Source organism: Vulpes lagopus, chromosome 3 (assembly GCF_018345385.1).
Source record: "Vulpes lagopus strain Blue_001 chromosome 3, ASM1834538v1, whole genome shotgun sequence".
In the NCBI taxonomy this organism is placed as follows: Eukaryota; Metazoa; Chordata; class Mammalia; order Carnivora; family Canidae; genus Vulpes; species Vulpes lagopus.
The window spans coordinates 141,810,588-141,827,116 of record NC_054826.1 but is presented as its reverse complement, the minus strand read 5'-3'; the positions used below and the strand labels follow the sequence as shown (position 1 = coordinate 141,827,116).

The 16,529-nt window shown below is 33.2% G+C and overlaps 1 protein-coding gene across 4 annotated transcripts in view; it reads left to right on the top strand.

Annotated features, from left to right (window-relative positions):
* The window catches only part of PTBP2 (polypyrimidine tract binding protein 2), a 77,621-nt gene extending 66,435 nt beyond the window's left edge, over nt 1–11,186 (top strand). The window contains exons 9-14 of one of the 4 annotated variants that reach the window (XM_041747835.1): nt 748–887; nt 2,357–2,390; nt 2,808–2,900; nt 8,868–9,084; nt 9,182–9,259; nt 9,428–11,186. In XM_041747835.1, the coding sequence (XP_041603769.1) occupies nt 748–887; nt 2,357–2,390; nt 2,808–2,900; nt 8,868–9,084; nt 9,182–9,259; nt 9,428–9,557 (692 nt within the window). In that variant the 3' untranslated portion in view covers nt 9,558–11,186. Of the gene's footprint in view, nt 1–732; nt 888–2,356; nt 2,391–2,807; nt 2,901–8,867; nt 9,085–9,181; nt 9,260–9,424 lie in introns of all 4 variants that reach the window. The other 3 variants (XM_041747834.1, XM_041747833.1, XM_041747832.1) reach the window with 3 other exon arrangements.
* Nucleotides 11,187–16,529: the final 5,343 nt, after the last annotated feature.

The window sequence follows — 16,529 nt, the reverse complement described above, 5'->3', positions numbered from 1 at the left end:
GCATATTTTAAACAACAGACTGGAAGAAAACAATAGAAATAAATGTTAAAACTGGTAGGGGAAAGGAAAAGACTGAAAGAGAAAGCATGCATGCATGATACAGTGACATTTTCTCAATCTTCCTACTGGGGAAATTTGAGAAATTTGTTGTGTGTGTTACAACTACATGAGTGTGAAATTAAGGCAAACAAACTTTGGTAAGGTTTCTTCAGGTCATTTGAATGAATTAAATAATGATGTTCAGGGTGATGTGTCTCCAAGAGCTGAAGAACTTACGATATGTGTTTCAGAAGCTGTAATTGTCTGATTTCAAGTGAGTTTATGAAGAAGATAGCACTTGTATAAAAAAGTGTTGAGTTACTGTTGAAGATGATACTTATTTTGGATGTGGTTTCTTGCTATAAACCATGGAAGTGGATTTTTCAAGTTTCTGACTTAGGAATATCATTCTTTATGCTTTGCTTTTCCATAGGAAATGGAATATTGTATATTTAATTTTTTAACATACTACAGGTATGTACCTTAGCCCTAATATTTAATGATTTCATTGATACCAGTTAATTTTCTCTAATTGCTATATTATCAGCAAACCGTTTTTCTAAACGTTATAAAAATTAACTTTCAGGAACCATTTGGAATGGTCAGCCCTAAGCCATGCAGCCATCGTGCTTAAATTGGTTTTTGTAAACGACTTGTGTGTGTTTCGTAAAATATGCTTTATTTTAAAATTAGGGCTTCCTGTTGCAGCTGTTCCAGGAGCTCTGAGTCCTTTGGCTATTCCAAATGCTGCTGCAGCAGCTGCTGCAGCTGCTGCTGGCCGAGTGGGTATGCCTGGAGTCTCAGCTGGTGGCAACACAGTCCTGTTGGTTAGCAATTTAAATGAAGAGGTTAGTAAAATAATTTTCTAATGTTTATTCTTTAACTCCATTTCATTTGTGAAAGTTTCTCATGTTTATTTCATTTTGCACTTGCCTTTCTTTTTATGTACATTCATTAGTCAAAGTATTTTCTGTATGTTTCTACTTCTGAATAAAATCTATGTACTTGTTTAGGTAATATTTCCTTAGTCATATCTCTTTATATATATAATTATTATAATTATAATTATTATTATTATTATTTTAATGTAACTACCTATTTTTCCTAAGAAAAATATGGTGAAGTACTATAGTATGGCTTTTTCTTTTTGTTGTTCTCAAAGGCAAATGTGATCTAATTTGCAGATTTTAACTGTAAAACAATTTTGTTCTTTGCCTTTTCTAATTATTTGCTTGTTCATTTCATGCTTATGTGTCATTGCATTTTTTTAAATCTTATTTTATGTGAACTACTCTAATACATTTTTCTTTGAAGGTTCTTCCAAAGATCTTGACGAGGCACTCTTCCAGTCTTTCTTAGTAATTTTTTCTTTGCAGTTATTAGTCATTGTCTTCTAAAAATATTTTTCAACTTTACCCCCTCCCCCCTTGTTAAATAAAATTTATTGCTGAGTTATTTTCTTTAGTTGTACATTTTATGTCTGGTATATTTTATTTTGATTGCTATGAAAGCTGGTATGAAATGTGGGAAGCTCAATGTATCAGTTTACAATGTCTAATTTGAATATTTGTTTCATTTTTAATTGGCCTCTGTTAATACGAACATTAAGCTTATTTTATCATTTAATACTATTGTCATTCACAGTTCTGCATGCTAAAATGTTTGAATCAGAGTGCCTTTGTTTTTTCTTTTAAGAATTTTGCCTGCATTTCATAACCAGCCATGCTTATGCAGTTAAAGTTCAAAGTTTAAAATTCCTGTGCATGCTTTTCCTTCCCTATGTTGAGATGAAATGCTGTAATTTACTCTTTGATATAGATGTACTTTACCCATATTTGTCTTGGATGACTACATTTTACTCAGTTTTTCTTGTACAGTACATAAACCAACCATTTTCTGACCAAATTCCTGCATTTCCTATGTACTGACCTATATTTTATTTTTTTTTTGTTCCCCAATTCCTTATTTTTTTCTTCTGCATTGCTGTTTCCCTTCCCCATTTCATCCTTTTCCCCTGTGTGTTCACCTTCCCTTTCCTTGTCTTTTCCCAAATGCCCATTCCCTTCCCTGTCTTATCCTTTATTTTCCTTGTCCTTGTCTTCATTCCCTGTCTCCATTCCCTATGTTCATGCTTCTGTGCTTGAACAAATGTTCCTCGGACCAACTTGCCCCAATTAACCGCCTTGAACCATGATCCATGACCACCTCACCATTCTGCGGGAACCACCCTTCGTTATGGATGATCTGTTCATCTCCGCTCTTCCTCGACTCTTCTCTCTTCTTGTCTTACGCTGCTTGCTCTTCTCTCCTTCTAAAGATGGTTACGCCCCAAAGTCTGTTTACCCTCTTCGGTATGTTATTGTTAGCACTATACTTTTATTATTGATTTGATTTTTGTTTCACCTTAATTCTTATTTGTAGCTAGCACTTTGGCTTAAAGTTGAATAGTAAATCTTTTGCTATTTTTCTTTGCTATTTAAAACTCTCCATAGACACAAAATTTGTTTTAATGCATGCTGATTTATTTTGCATGGTCTTTAATTTAATATCATTCACATAGCTTTGAGGGTTTATCAAAAGTTATTCTTTTCAAAATTCACTGTTCAAAATCTTGATCTTCTTTATTCATTTGTGAGAATGATGAGTTTGAATGCGTGATCATGTTGATGTCTGAATGTTTCATTAATATGTCAGAAAGATAATCTTGAGCTGACTTGCATGTAAAATTAATTCCATTTTTGGATTACCTCTCTGTGGCTCCAAAAAAGGTGTTTATGGAGATGTGCAGCGTGTGAAGATTTTGTACAATAAGAAAGACAGTGCTCTGATACAGATGGCTGATGGAAACCAATCACAACTTGGTAAGATTAAACTATGTGTTATCTATTACATCTTTAAATCTGTTGATAAAAAAACCCTATTATGGCAGTAAGTGATTTTTTTTTTTTTTGATAGCCGGGTTCAAAATGTCATGTTAATTTTCATATTTTAACATATTTATACACGATGACCATGTTTGTATTTTCTCCTGTCCTCTTAACAATCCTCAAGTACAATCTAATGGAAAAAGGTTTGGCCTCCAAAATTGTAGTAATCGTTTCACATAAGAAGGGTAGCATTTATATTAAAGATCCTTAGTATCTTTCTTTCCTGCTTACTCCTTGTAATAGAAGTTAACTGTTCATATAGTCCATGGAATCCTGATTAATGTGAAATTTTAAATCTAAATATTTATCTAAACCTAGTATTGGAAAATGGAAAATGAGTCACATGGAAAATGTATTTTAGAGATACCAGATTTTTTACAAAATGAAGAACTTGTGCTAGACAGGCTGTTGTGTTAATCCCTTTTGGAATCTTAAAATGTACTTAAGTCCATTATACTTCCATTAAATATTTACGTTAATAAGAATGTATCATTTGATTCTATACACAAAGTCAGATCACATAAATATGGTATACAGCTATGTATTCACAATGTGATACGACTGTAAATATTATGTTCTTAGCTTATAATTCTGTTCATTGAGATTTGGGCATGATGATGGCTCAAATTGGTTGCTTTCACTTTTTTTTTTTGAAATTTGTCACTTTTGATGTAAGGACTGTATTTTTGCTATTACACCCAATGAAATTCACAGACTTGAACGGTATGATATATTTGGTCTTTGGTTAAGTTTGAATTTTCTTGTTTCTTACCAGCTGTCATGGTAGCTCAGACAACACATAAACCTATACATCTGGCTCTCCACTTTTTAAAATGGAGATACCCATCTTTAATGAAGATACATAAATAAAGAGTGCTAATCAGGTCCTAGATGCCTAGTAAATCTTTTCTTCTTTTGCTGTGTGTGCTCTGGTAGAGGTAGTCATGGCCGTTGTTTTTATATATGTTGTAAGAAACATTTAACAAAGCTTTCTCAACTGTTTCATTTTTTTCCTCATCACTATGTGAGCTGTTGGGGGTATTACCCTCATATAAAGGATATATAGTGGTTATGGTTGGGAAGTACCTGAGGTAGAATTTAACCAAGCTTTTCTGGATATTTTTTATGTAAGGACTATTTAAATATTTTAAATAAATAAAAATATTTTAATTTTTACTATACTTGTATTAGTTTGGTTGGGCTGCTAAAACAAAATACCACAGATTGAGTGGCTCAAACAACAGAAATTTATTTCCTCAGGTGCCAGCAGATTCAGTTTCTGACAAGGGCTTTTTCCTGGTTTGCAGATGGCTGGCTACCTTCTCCATGTGTCTTCACATGGCCTTTCCTCTGAGTTCTCTGGGTTTCTCTTCCTCTTCTTATAAGGACACTAGTCTAATTAGATGAGGGCCTCATCCTTATGACCTCATTTAACTTTCATTATCTCCTTTAAAGTCCCTGTCTTCAGATGGTCATTTTGCAGGATTAGAGCTTCAGTATAGGACTTTTGGGAGAACACAGTTCAATGCATAATAGTACTTATAAAAAGCAGGGGTAAAAGATTTGCAAACTTAAGATCTTTTTAATAAAGCTTTGACATGATTTACAGTGTTTAAACTATTTTACAGTAAATTATTTCTCACGGCTAGATTTTGCTTTTTTGAAATCCTTACGATTCTAAAAATACATACTCATACCATTGATGCCTTTAATATTGAAAAAATTAGTGAGACGTTTGAAAATGTAATATGCTTTATTTTTGGGCCCTATTTTCCTTTTGGTTTTCATAGGACTCTATTTGGAAATAACTCATTTCACAATATAGGCAGGTTTTGTTTTTTGTTTTTTGTTTTTTTTTTTAATGCCTAGGACATAGTATGGAGGAAATAGTATGGAGGAAATAAGGAGAATTAAAAGATACTATGTGTTTAAATGTGAATGAGATTATTGCAAACCTTGGAGGCCATGTTAAATTGGATGTTTTAAGAATAATTTGTGTATTATTTTAAAATGACCTTTAACAGAATTCTGATAAAATCCCAAGGAGTAGTACTTTCTTCATGTTAAACTGGTTTTTATTTAATGTATAGCTGCCTTCTCAAAAGTAAAGTTACTTAGTTCTTCATAATAGTCCTTGATCTACTAAATTATATCTCTCACAAAAAGATTTCAAGAGATCTTCCTTCCCAAGAGGAATTAGCAAGGAGGGAAATAGCAAATGGTATGGAATATAATGGGGAAACTATTTATTTATTTATTTATGATTTTATTTATTCATGAGACACAGAGAGAGAGAGGCAGAGACACAGGCAAAGGGAGAAGCAGTCTCCACTCAGGGAGCCTGATGCAGGACTTGATCCCGGGACTCCAGGATCACCTAGGGATCCCCAGGAAATAATAAATTTAAAAATTATGATAGAATCTAAGTCCTTATGCACCAGTAATAATGGCAACAACAATGTAAAGGAGTAAGTGCATCAGTCAAAAGATAGGTTGTCAGATCTGATTTTTTTTTTTTTTAATTTGTTGCGAGAAACTTAAAAAGCACAAGGATGTGGAAAGGTTGAAAGAAAAGGGATATATATATAAAAGATTAATTTAGATCACCAGGAAGATAAAAAGAGCTTTTGGTGTGTGTGTGTTTGGGGGGATGCCCCTAATGAAATAGCCTCAAAATATATCAATCATAAATGAATAGATAGAACTAGAGGGACTCTTGAGGAAATCTTCTCTTATAGGGAGAGATCCCAACACACCTTTCTGAATTAAGTCAGGCAGACATAATACAACAAAGATACAAAAGGGTATGACATAGTTACCTTAAAATTATACATGTATAGAACTACAAACTTAACACTGTTTTTTAAGTACATAGGGGAACATTTACTAAAGCAGGCTTCAGTAAAGCAGAGAGTAAGTAACATATATTCTATTCTCTGTTGCACAATTTAGAGTTAATAACAAAAAGATACATTTAGAATTTCCTAATATCTCATGGATCAAGGAAGTTACTTTAATGAGAATTTAGAATACTTAAAACTAAAATGATAATGAAAGTACTTACAAATTAGATATGTGTAGTACAGTAAAAGTGGTGTTTTGACAGGAGGTTAACTTTAAGAATGATGGTATAAACCCAAGGAAAGGATAATAATAAAGATAAGACTAGCAATCACTGGTATAGAAGACAGTTAAGAGAAAAAAACAGAGCTAGAAGGTGGGTCTTTGAATAAATTAATAAAATAGACAAGTGAGTATTGAACTTGATTTTTTAAAAAGTGAGAGACAACACAAATAATACTCTGAATTATAAACTTCTCCTGTATCTATAAACTTTTTGACCATCTTTTGACTTATTGTTACTCATTCATATCTTTTTTTGGTAAGCATTTGTTCTATTTTCTTTAAGATTTTATTTATTTATCTGAAAGAGAGCATAAGCAGGGGGAGCAGCAGAAGGAGGGGGTGAAGCAGGAATCCCTGACATGGGGCTCTACCCCAGGACCCTCAACCCACTGAGCCCCACCTAGATGCCCCCATTAATATCTTCTTCAGAGATAAAGGGAAAAGTAAACAATACATTCAAACAAAAGTGCCATTTCCATTGTGCAACATTGGCCTTTTCCTCTTTTATCATTGATGGCTTTGTCCATTTACACCGTATTTCTTGTAACCAATTTCAGGATATCAGAGTCCTGTTATTTAAACTTGGTTCATCTTAAATTAGTAGTTCAAATAATCTCCTGTTTCTTGTTTAATCATTATGTCTGCTTCAGTTTTTGACAAGCTTTTTTTTTAAAAAAGTGTTTAGAAATTGTCACACTCAGCCCCTCTTCTTCAGCCCTCATCCATTTGAGATTCCAATTGTTTTGTCAAGTCAGATGACTAGAATACTTCTCATTACCTATTTCCAGAGGTAGCCCTCTGGTTATTTTGCTTTATTTTAATCCCATTTCTCTATCATCCATCTCCTCTTGGTACAGGTACTATCCCTAGGACTTTTTATTGTTATTTTCACCCTTCAAGTGTATCACAGCTCAGCTGATTGTGCAATCTTTTCATAACTTTACAAAGCTGAACTAAGCATTCTTTATAACAGTGTGCTTCTTTATACCACTTTATTCCCTAAATGCATTCCTTATAATGCATTTGTATGAGCTAAGAGTACTTTATCGTAAGTAATAGAATGATAGAACTTTAAAAATGTTTTGTAATTCAAGTAAGTTTTATAATAGCTTATATACCATGTCTATGAGTAATTGAATTGAATTTTGTAAGTGAAAATTTAGAAGTATGTGTGAAACGCAGTAGAACTAGTGAGAAAGAATTCAGGCCTGAGAGATGACTTTTTTCTGTTTGCCTCAGTTGAATAAAACCTAAGAAAAAAGCATTACAAATATATAACACTACAGTAAAAACAGTCGGGAAGAGTAAGCTTGTTTTTACAAATTAGAGAAGCTACAAGTGAAAAAAGAAAATACTGTTGGTTCTTTTCTGAATCGTACTTTATACTTTCATAGCATTTTCCTTTTCAGACCTGTTTTATATTTAACTGATTTATGTTCTATACAGGTAAGTATGATAAGATGCATGGGTTTAATAAATTCTGTGTATCTCTGGTATCAGACTATGTACTGCAGTATACTAATCAAAAACATTTTGAGAGTAGGGGTTTTATTCTCATTTCCCTGCTCTTCCATATTGCCTTTATCTCTCTCTACTGTTAATACTCTAATACTTTGAGTAGTCAAATCAGACCTCCAGTTTAAAGTATATGACTTAAGAAATGGTCTTCAGTTGTTCTGACTAGTGAGTAAAATGTGAAACGTAGAGAACTGATCTGTAATCTCAGGCCAGTTCATTTAGCTTAAAAATAACCCAACTGTTACTTCAAGAATTAGGTATGTAATGTTCTGTGTTTAGGCACTGTGCTGTGTGCTGGGATAGAGACCATGGTTCCTGCCTTCATATACTTTGCAGTGGGAAGGAGGATTTAGATAATTAAAATAAATTGTGATAAATTTTAAAAAGAAGTAAAGGGTGAAGGGAAGGCCTTTCCAGAGAATGATGAGAAAGGCTAGGAGGGATAATGAACAAGATGGGAAACTGGTATAGATCAGCATGCACACAGGGCTAAAGGTGAGAAAAACTAGCACTTTAAGGAGATAGGTTTTATGTAGCTCTAACTTAAAGTGCAAAGAAGTATAGTACTAAAATCTATAAGTTCCATGAGGGGGTGGGATGGTTCTTACTACTTGATCATCAGCATTACTAACAAAGTAGTTGGTATTGTTGTACATCATCAAGAAGTATGTTCAAAGAGGCTGGGGAGATTTTATTCTTTAACATGGTTTGTGCCTTTCCTAGTCTGATATGACCTTAACGATTTTAAGCAGGTAATGACATCAGATTTGCAGTTTATAGGGCTCATCCAGCTGCTATGTGTAATAGAATGGATTGGAGAAAAGTAGAGGAAAGTCCAACAGTTTTGCAGGTCAAAACATTGTGACAGTGTAAAGCAGAGAATGGAGAGCTGTATTGAGGGATAATTAGGAGTAAGAAGAGTATCATAGGACTTGGGAATTAGGTTATGGGGCAGAGGGGAGAAAAAGTTTTATAGATAAGTACTAAGTTTATTCAGCAACTAAGTTTATGATTTATCAGGATTGGCACGGAAGAGAGAGATTCATAATCAGGATTTACATTTTATGAAAGAAACGAACTTTTTTGTCAAAATACTTGTTTAGTGCAAATAAATTTAAATCATCTTGTCAGTGGCTGTTATAAACTTACCATTTATTTAAAAATCATAGAATTCAGTTATTTCAACTATTCTAAAAGAATTATTTTGCTTTGAACCGTGTTAATATTTTTTTAATAGGCATTTTTTTCTTTTTACAGCCATGAACCATCTTAATGGACAGAAAATGTATGGTAAAATTATTCGTGTTACTCTGTCTAAACATCAGACTGTACAACTACCTCGAGAGGGACTTGATGATCAAGGGCTAACAAAGGATTTTGGTAATTCCCCATTGCATCGTTTTAAGAAACCTGGATCCAAAAATTTTCAGAACATTTTTCCTCCTTCTGCAACCCTTCACCTATCCAATATCCCGTAAGTACAAAGCTAGAGTTTTTTAAGGGTATACATTATAGAAATAAAACATAAAATTTATTATTAATCTTCTTTTTTTTCCATCCAATTTTCCTAGTCCTTCAGTAGCAGAAGAGGATCTACGAACACTGTTTGCTAACACTGGGGGCACTGTGAAAGCATTTAAGTTTTTTCAGTAAGCAAGCTTTCTTGTCTCTAAATTAGTGACTTTGACAAAAAGTTTTCTTCAAGTAGTTTTTATCCTTTTTGTTTATGAAATTAATTCTGGAATGGGTAAAATTCAAGTATTTAAGCACTTCCTAATTTTTATGAAGTATCTAATTTCATAATTTTGTTTCAGAAGAGATCACAAAATGGCTCTTCTTCAGATGGCAACAGTGGAAGAAGCTATCCAGGCCTTGATTGATCTTCATAATTACAACCTTGGTGAAAACCATCATCTGAGAGTGTCTTTCTCCAAGTCAACAATTTAAAAAGGGGGAGGTGAAGATTGAGGGTGTATCACATTGTTTGGTGTCATCACCTATTGACTGTTCAGAAAAGTGGGGACCAGAGTTTGATTTTTTTTTGTTGTTGTTGTTTCCTTTTTTTTTTCCATGCTGTTATCATTCCTTGGTTATAAAATGAAATGGCATACATAAAGGCAGAGTTGTTAACTGCTGTATTTCATCTGTTCTATAGGTAGGCCATTTTTATTGTCTGTTTATAATTTTAGTTTAATTATACTTTCCTTTTTCAACTTAGTTGACATACGTGCCTTAAAAAGGAAAACTAGTGTTGCTATTGTGCATTTACTAGGTAAAAGGAATTGGTTGTCTAGGGCACATTGTTATATGGGAATTACAATATGTTTAGGCAGGGGTGTGTAAAAAGGTTAAGTTTTTGTTTCTCCTGCTTGGAACTTATTTTGAATTATTGGCTTGTCACATTTCTTTCTATTTAATCAAATAAGATACATGATACTGAAAGAATTAAAGCAGCATTTTTTAGTTTTTACTACCTTAGGCTTTATTGCTTTAAAAAAACATTGGCCTTTTGTATCTCACAATTCTGGTCTAGATTCAGTTATGAATGTAGGCATTAGTTAAAATTAACAAGATGCAGAGTATTAATTTCTTAAGACAACAAAGTGATTTCTGTAAGTTTGAGCCCTACGTGGAAAGCATTGTGGAATCTTAACCTTTTTGTACACACTCTTGTGGGACGTATCATATAAATGTCAGCACTAAGTAATGTCTTGTTTGTGGCTGAATATTTTTCGTAGATGTTTTTGAAGTTGACATGACTTACGTGCATTTAAATATATATTGCCATCCTTAGTTTGTAATTAAGATTTGGAATATGGTTGTGGATTTCTGAGCATGTGCAGACTGGTCTAGCTAGTTCAGGAACTGGTGCATGTATTTTTCAAAGATAAAGAAAGTGTACTGCGAAAATTTGCAGGAAGATTAATTTTGTGGCAGTTTTCTAAAACTGACAACCAGGTGGGACCAAAGTTTATGTGCCTTTAGTCTTAATTTACCTTGCATTGTAATATTCAGTTTTAATAAATCTTCAAAATATTTTGTATTTAGGAATAGATCTGACTTTAATAAAAACATGGCTCAGAATCTACAGGTCAAATTAATTTGAACAGTTCTTGTCAATCTGAATTGTTGATTCTGTTTAAATGACCAATACTTTTTGAAATTGATGTACTTAGTTTCAAGATTCATAGATTCTGTTATCTATGTAGACAGAATGGTCATGTATATTTTCTATTAGTTGAGTTTTTACATCTTTAGAAATGTAAAATTCAGTATAGTTTGAAAGCGGCACAATTAAAAATTAATTTTCTAACAAAGTTGGGAGGTTTGATGGTTGTTTAATTTCCTTTTGTGTGTACTCTGCTTACCTCTGTAGCATGCTCAATAAACACTTCTGTAGCTCTGTATTCACCTTTTCTGTCTTTCTCTGCTGCCTTTTCTCTTTCCTCTTCTTTGTTTTTCACTCCACTGTGCTTCTGAATTCATGTTTATTCTCTGCCAGGGTGGGAAAGGAGTAATAATATTATAATTCTATGGCTTTATACCATAAATAAATCTAGATGCTGTGAAAATATACCAGCTGGTTTTTTTTTTAATTTAAAAGATAGTAACTGCTTTTCAGGAGGACACATATTAAACATTTCCCACCCTGTTATAATCTACTGCTTTAAAGACATAACTTTTATTGTATCTTGTTAATTCTATCTCTTTTGTTGTTGTTGTTTTTTTTCCAGTAGATTTATGCACTAATAGATCTTTTGGATTTGCCATGCTCTCTTGCTGCAGTTTCATCTTTCATCTTTTGTGTCTGCTAAAGATTTCTTACTAATCTTAGATTACCTTGCGATTTTTAACAAAGGGTATTAGGTGTTATTGGGAAGAAACTTTGTCTTGGGTGGGCAGAAGATACATTCAGGTAATTTGTGATGTTATAACTTCCACTTTTTTTTTTTTTAAAGGAGTTCAGTTAGGGGGCTATTTGTGTTATTCATATTTTTGGTCACTTTTGAAAAATAGATATATTGGTGTCAGGTAACTTCAGACTTTAATACATGTTCCATTGGTTTGGTTTGTTATGAAATAACTGAGAATTATGCAAAACTCGTACATGGCGAATAAACAAATGAAGGAATAGGAAATAACTTTAAATGTGCCATATTAATACAACAATTCAGTTATCTCAAAAAAAAAGAATATAGTAAGCGAAACAATTGTTTACATTTGAGTCAAGAACATTGGGGTTATTTGGAAGCTAGACGATCTTATATTTTTTCTTCTTAAAGTAGGATTGTACTACAGAAGCACTCAAAGCAACAGCAGATGTGCCTCTAAAGTATGTAAAATCCAATACCATGGCTAATGAATAGTAATTGAGCAAAGTTTCTCCTGAGTGAACCTTTTTTCTCAGTATTGGGTGGTGGTTGAAATACCTGAAATATAGGTGTTTAGCCACCTTTCACGTATTCTTTGTGGTTGGCTTTGGGTTGGAAGAAGTCCTGAAATGTGTGTAGGAACTGGGTTGCTCCAGTTGCTGAGCTGGGGAGAGTTCACAGTACCTCTGATGGGGGATGACCAGACACCAAAGTTCTTCCTGCCCGGGAGGTAGAGAGTCTCTTAGAGTGCACTGTGATAACAGCCTTCCTTCCAAAGCACTAAGTCAGTGAAGTGGTAATTTTGACATTGTAGAATATTTAAAACTTGGTACATTAAATTAACCCAGTCCTTGTCCTGTGTATAAATTGCTGAAGTGCTAGGTGAAAATAATGTCAGCATCATCATTATTACCATTATATTGCCTCAGTCTTTTACAGTGAACTAGCTAACAGTGAAGTGTTCTTAAGACTTAGTTGCTTCGTAATAGAGGCCTTACCTTGAATATGTAGAAAGGTAGTTTTTTTTTTTTTTTTTCTGTGACTGAGCTAGAAAAACTTGTGTTTTTTTTGTTTGTTTGTTTGTTTGTTTTTTTGACATTAGGATTTGGAAATGGGTTTCAAAGCACCTACTTAAAGAATGGGTTCATATATATTTAATTTTATATTTAACGCTAGAAATGTAAAGTAACATTTGAAAGCCACTAAGAATATCTTGGCTTAACCAGGAAGGGTAACATATCATTCTCTTTATTATTTTAGGAATATACTAACTCACACTTTTGAGGCATTTTAAGATAAGGTTAGTCTAATCAAATTACAATAAATTTACTTTGTTCCTTAGTTATGTTTGGATTACCATATAGTTTCTAGGCAAAGGACAAGTCACTTTCTAAGCCTCAATATCTTTCATCTATAAAATGGATGCAATAAATTCTGCTCTACCCACCTCACAGAATTTTTGTGAAGCTCAAACAGGATAAACACAAAATCTGTGTAAATGGTAATCTGCTATGTAGGAGGAAGTGTAACAACGCCAGAGTTTTAGGACTGCCAGATTAGCATGTAGTATGCTTACCCACAGTAAATCATATCCTATTCCCTTTTTTTGCTATACGGAAGTATTTTTTAATGGTCTAATTTTATTTTAAGTGTCAGTCCGGTTAAAGAAAAAAGATGGAGAATGCAAGTATATATTGCATCCCAAAGCCAAATGAAAGGAGAAGGGTTTATTAGTCTTATATTTTCAATTTGAACTATTTGATAGCCCAGTAATTGAACATAGATACATATTTAATTAAAGGTTCCACTTAAAAATGAGATTTTTTTAAATGTATACAACTTTAAAGATTGCTGTGAACGTTGGCAGAAATTCTAACACTTAAAAGACTTTGAAGGCTATGAAAGGATCTTCTCTTGACTAGAACAAGAATTCAGTTTCCTCACTGACTTCATATTATAAAATGGAACATAAATCTGAAAACATTTGTTTATTCAGGAAAAGGGTACAACACTCTTTAGTGAAACTGAGCATACATAGGTTTATTGTGGCTATAGGTTTCTAGAAAATACTAATTTTAAGCCACAGTATTAGAATTTATTATCAAAAATCTTAATGTTATAGTTGTTTACTCTTCTAAATATACTCCCTTTAAGGTTCTTTTTTTATTTTAGATTTTGCAAGTGTACATGTGATTATTCAAATTAAGAACATAAGCGTTCAGATATGCAGAATACCGAGAAAACCTAATGAACACCTATGAATTTAGCACTTGATTCTTTCACACGTAATACTATCCATACTTTATAATTTTAATATATGAAATAAAACACTACAGATTGAACTGACATCCCTGTGTATTTGATCTAGTCCCTACATCATCCCTTCCCCAGAGGTAATCATTACTTTGGTGTTTGTTTTTATTCAGCAGTTACTTTTCAAAGGGAATTTGTTCTATAATTGTGTGTATTCTGTAGCCCAAACTTTGTTTTTCTATCTAAATACTGCGCATGTACTCTAATATTCATGATGTTTGGATGGTATATTTTGTCATCCAACACACAAATTACAGTTTTTAAAGATTGAGATATTTGGACATCCATATTCTCCTTATGAAATGTCATGACATAACCAATTTTAGGAAGGTTTTTAAGTCCGTTCCTTTTTTTTTTTTAAATAAATATTGAAAAGTTGTTGGATCTTAAGTTTCTCCTAATGTAAAGAAGGATGTGAAAAGTAAACAAGGAACTATTGCTATTATCTTAAAAGCTGAGATTAGGTGTAATATACTTAAATACAAATACATCCTTTCTAGCTTCCTATTATAACCCTTCTTGCAACTTTAAGAGTACTTGGCATCTTTGTTTTCATCCCCTTAATTGGTGTTAATGTTGTATAGGATTTTTTAGAGAAGGAATGTTACTTTTTATTATGAAACATTTCAAATATACAAACAATAGAAGACTTTAACCCTCATCATTCAGCTTCATTTACCAACACTTTGTTCCTCTACCCACTTCTCACTTCCTATATTAAACAAATCCCAAATATATTTCATCATCAGACTTCCTACTTTCCTTGCATTGTATTAGTCACTATTCTCTAATAACGTCTAAGCTAGTCTCACTTGTCAGCAATACAATTTCTTAAGATCTTAGAACCTTGGTACTAAAAATGCAAGTCCCAGACCAGCAGCAATTAGTATCACCTGGGAGCTTATTAGAAACTCAATCTCTGGCCCTGTCTCTGACCTGCTGAATACATTTTGATAAGATTGGCAGGTGAGATCCATTTGGACATTGAAGTTTGAGAAGCACTCTAACAGAATACACTTTTTTCAGTTTCATGAAAGTCAGCTTAAAATGTGTTTTTTTCCTGAGTGTAAAAATTTTATTAGTAATTTTAAGTTACTCAGACACAAAAACTGTTAATAACATTAAGGGATAACTGTAGAACTGAAAAGGTCCCTATATGGTAGTTTCTAACCTCATTTTAAGTATAAACTTCTAGAAAAGTCGAAGAGTTGAGCAACATTTTTCTTTAACTCACCTGTAATTAGAATACAGGTCCCAATCCAGTCCTCCAGTGTGTTCTACCAAGTAAAGAAAATATAGGCCCGCTGCTATTCTTAAATTAAATCTAATTTATTGTACAAGTTAATAGATAAATAGCTAATAATAGAAATCAATATTTTTAATTTAGTACTCAATGTCAAATTTAGCTTGACAGGGAAAGAAATTCCATGTGAATTGATTTTAAGTGATTAGAAATTAACATTTTTTAAAGAGCTGACTCTAGTATAATAAAACGATGCCCTTGGGTCATGTTAGTAAATAGGCAGCTTTTCTATTCACTGAAATGCTTCTTAAATCCATTTCCCTGACTCCCAATTGGATAGTAGATTCATAGTTGAAATACCTAAGCTTCACCGAGTGATACTTGCTGAAACTCTCATAGTTAAAGCTGTGGTATAAATACAGATTGAGCTTTGCCATAGCATGCCTTCAGGGACCCTTACATACCTTTAGTGTAGTTTGTAATGTTCTGGGGCCTAGCAGTTTCCTCCAGTGTCCTGTCTTGCTGAGTATTTCCTGCTTACCACTACTATTGCTGTCCCTAAATCTTGTTGCTGCTTTAGCTGTCATTTACACTTTATTTCATTTCTCACCCATCCTCTTTTCTTCTTTGCAATTAAGTTTCTTGCTCCTGTGACCTTTCGTTTTTATAACCATAACCAACCGATCACACTATTCCATTTTACTGCTGGTTAATGAATGGACGAATGATAGTGCATTGTATGTAATATTCAGATGTTTTCCTATTTTTTGTCTGGTTCAGCTTAAAATCCTTCTGCCTTTATTTTGCTTTTTAAATTTTGGGATTCTAACAATTCCAGATGGTTAAAAACATGAGAAGTCTTCCAGCAACCTGAAGCTTTCACGTATTTATCACTATGTGGAGGACAAATTGTCAAATAATTGTGGTTAAAGAGCTCGTTTAAGGAGGGGCTCCTGGGTGGTTCAGTCCGTTAAGCTTCTGCCTTTGATTCAGTTTATGATCCTGGAGTCCCAGGATCAATCCACATGTTGGGCTCCCTGCTCAGTGGGGAGTCTGCTTCTCTCTCTCCCTCTGCCCCTCCTCCCACTTGTGTTCTGGCTCTCAAATACATAAAACCTTTTTAAAAAGAGCTCCTTTAATAAAGGAGACTTAGAAACTTCTAAAAGGTGATTACAGTTCATTTAATCATGATTCCAAGAAAGTAAAGCCTATATGTTCAAAGGAATAATTAATATTTTCTAAAGATGTAAGTTTCTGAAAGAGCTCCAGGGGAAAAAAAAAACATTACAATAGGTCGCTCTTTCATAAGTTTGTAATTTTGTGAGAAATTAAGTAAGTTATATTTTTTAATTCTGGAAAAACATAGGCATTGATGTTACACTAAACTATATTCAAGCCTTATTCTGCTACCTAGTAGCTGTGAGTCCTTTATAAAAGCCCTAACTTTCCCATCTGTAAAATGGAGGTAATATCTACCCTAAATGTGCACTG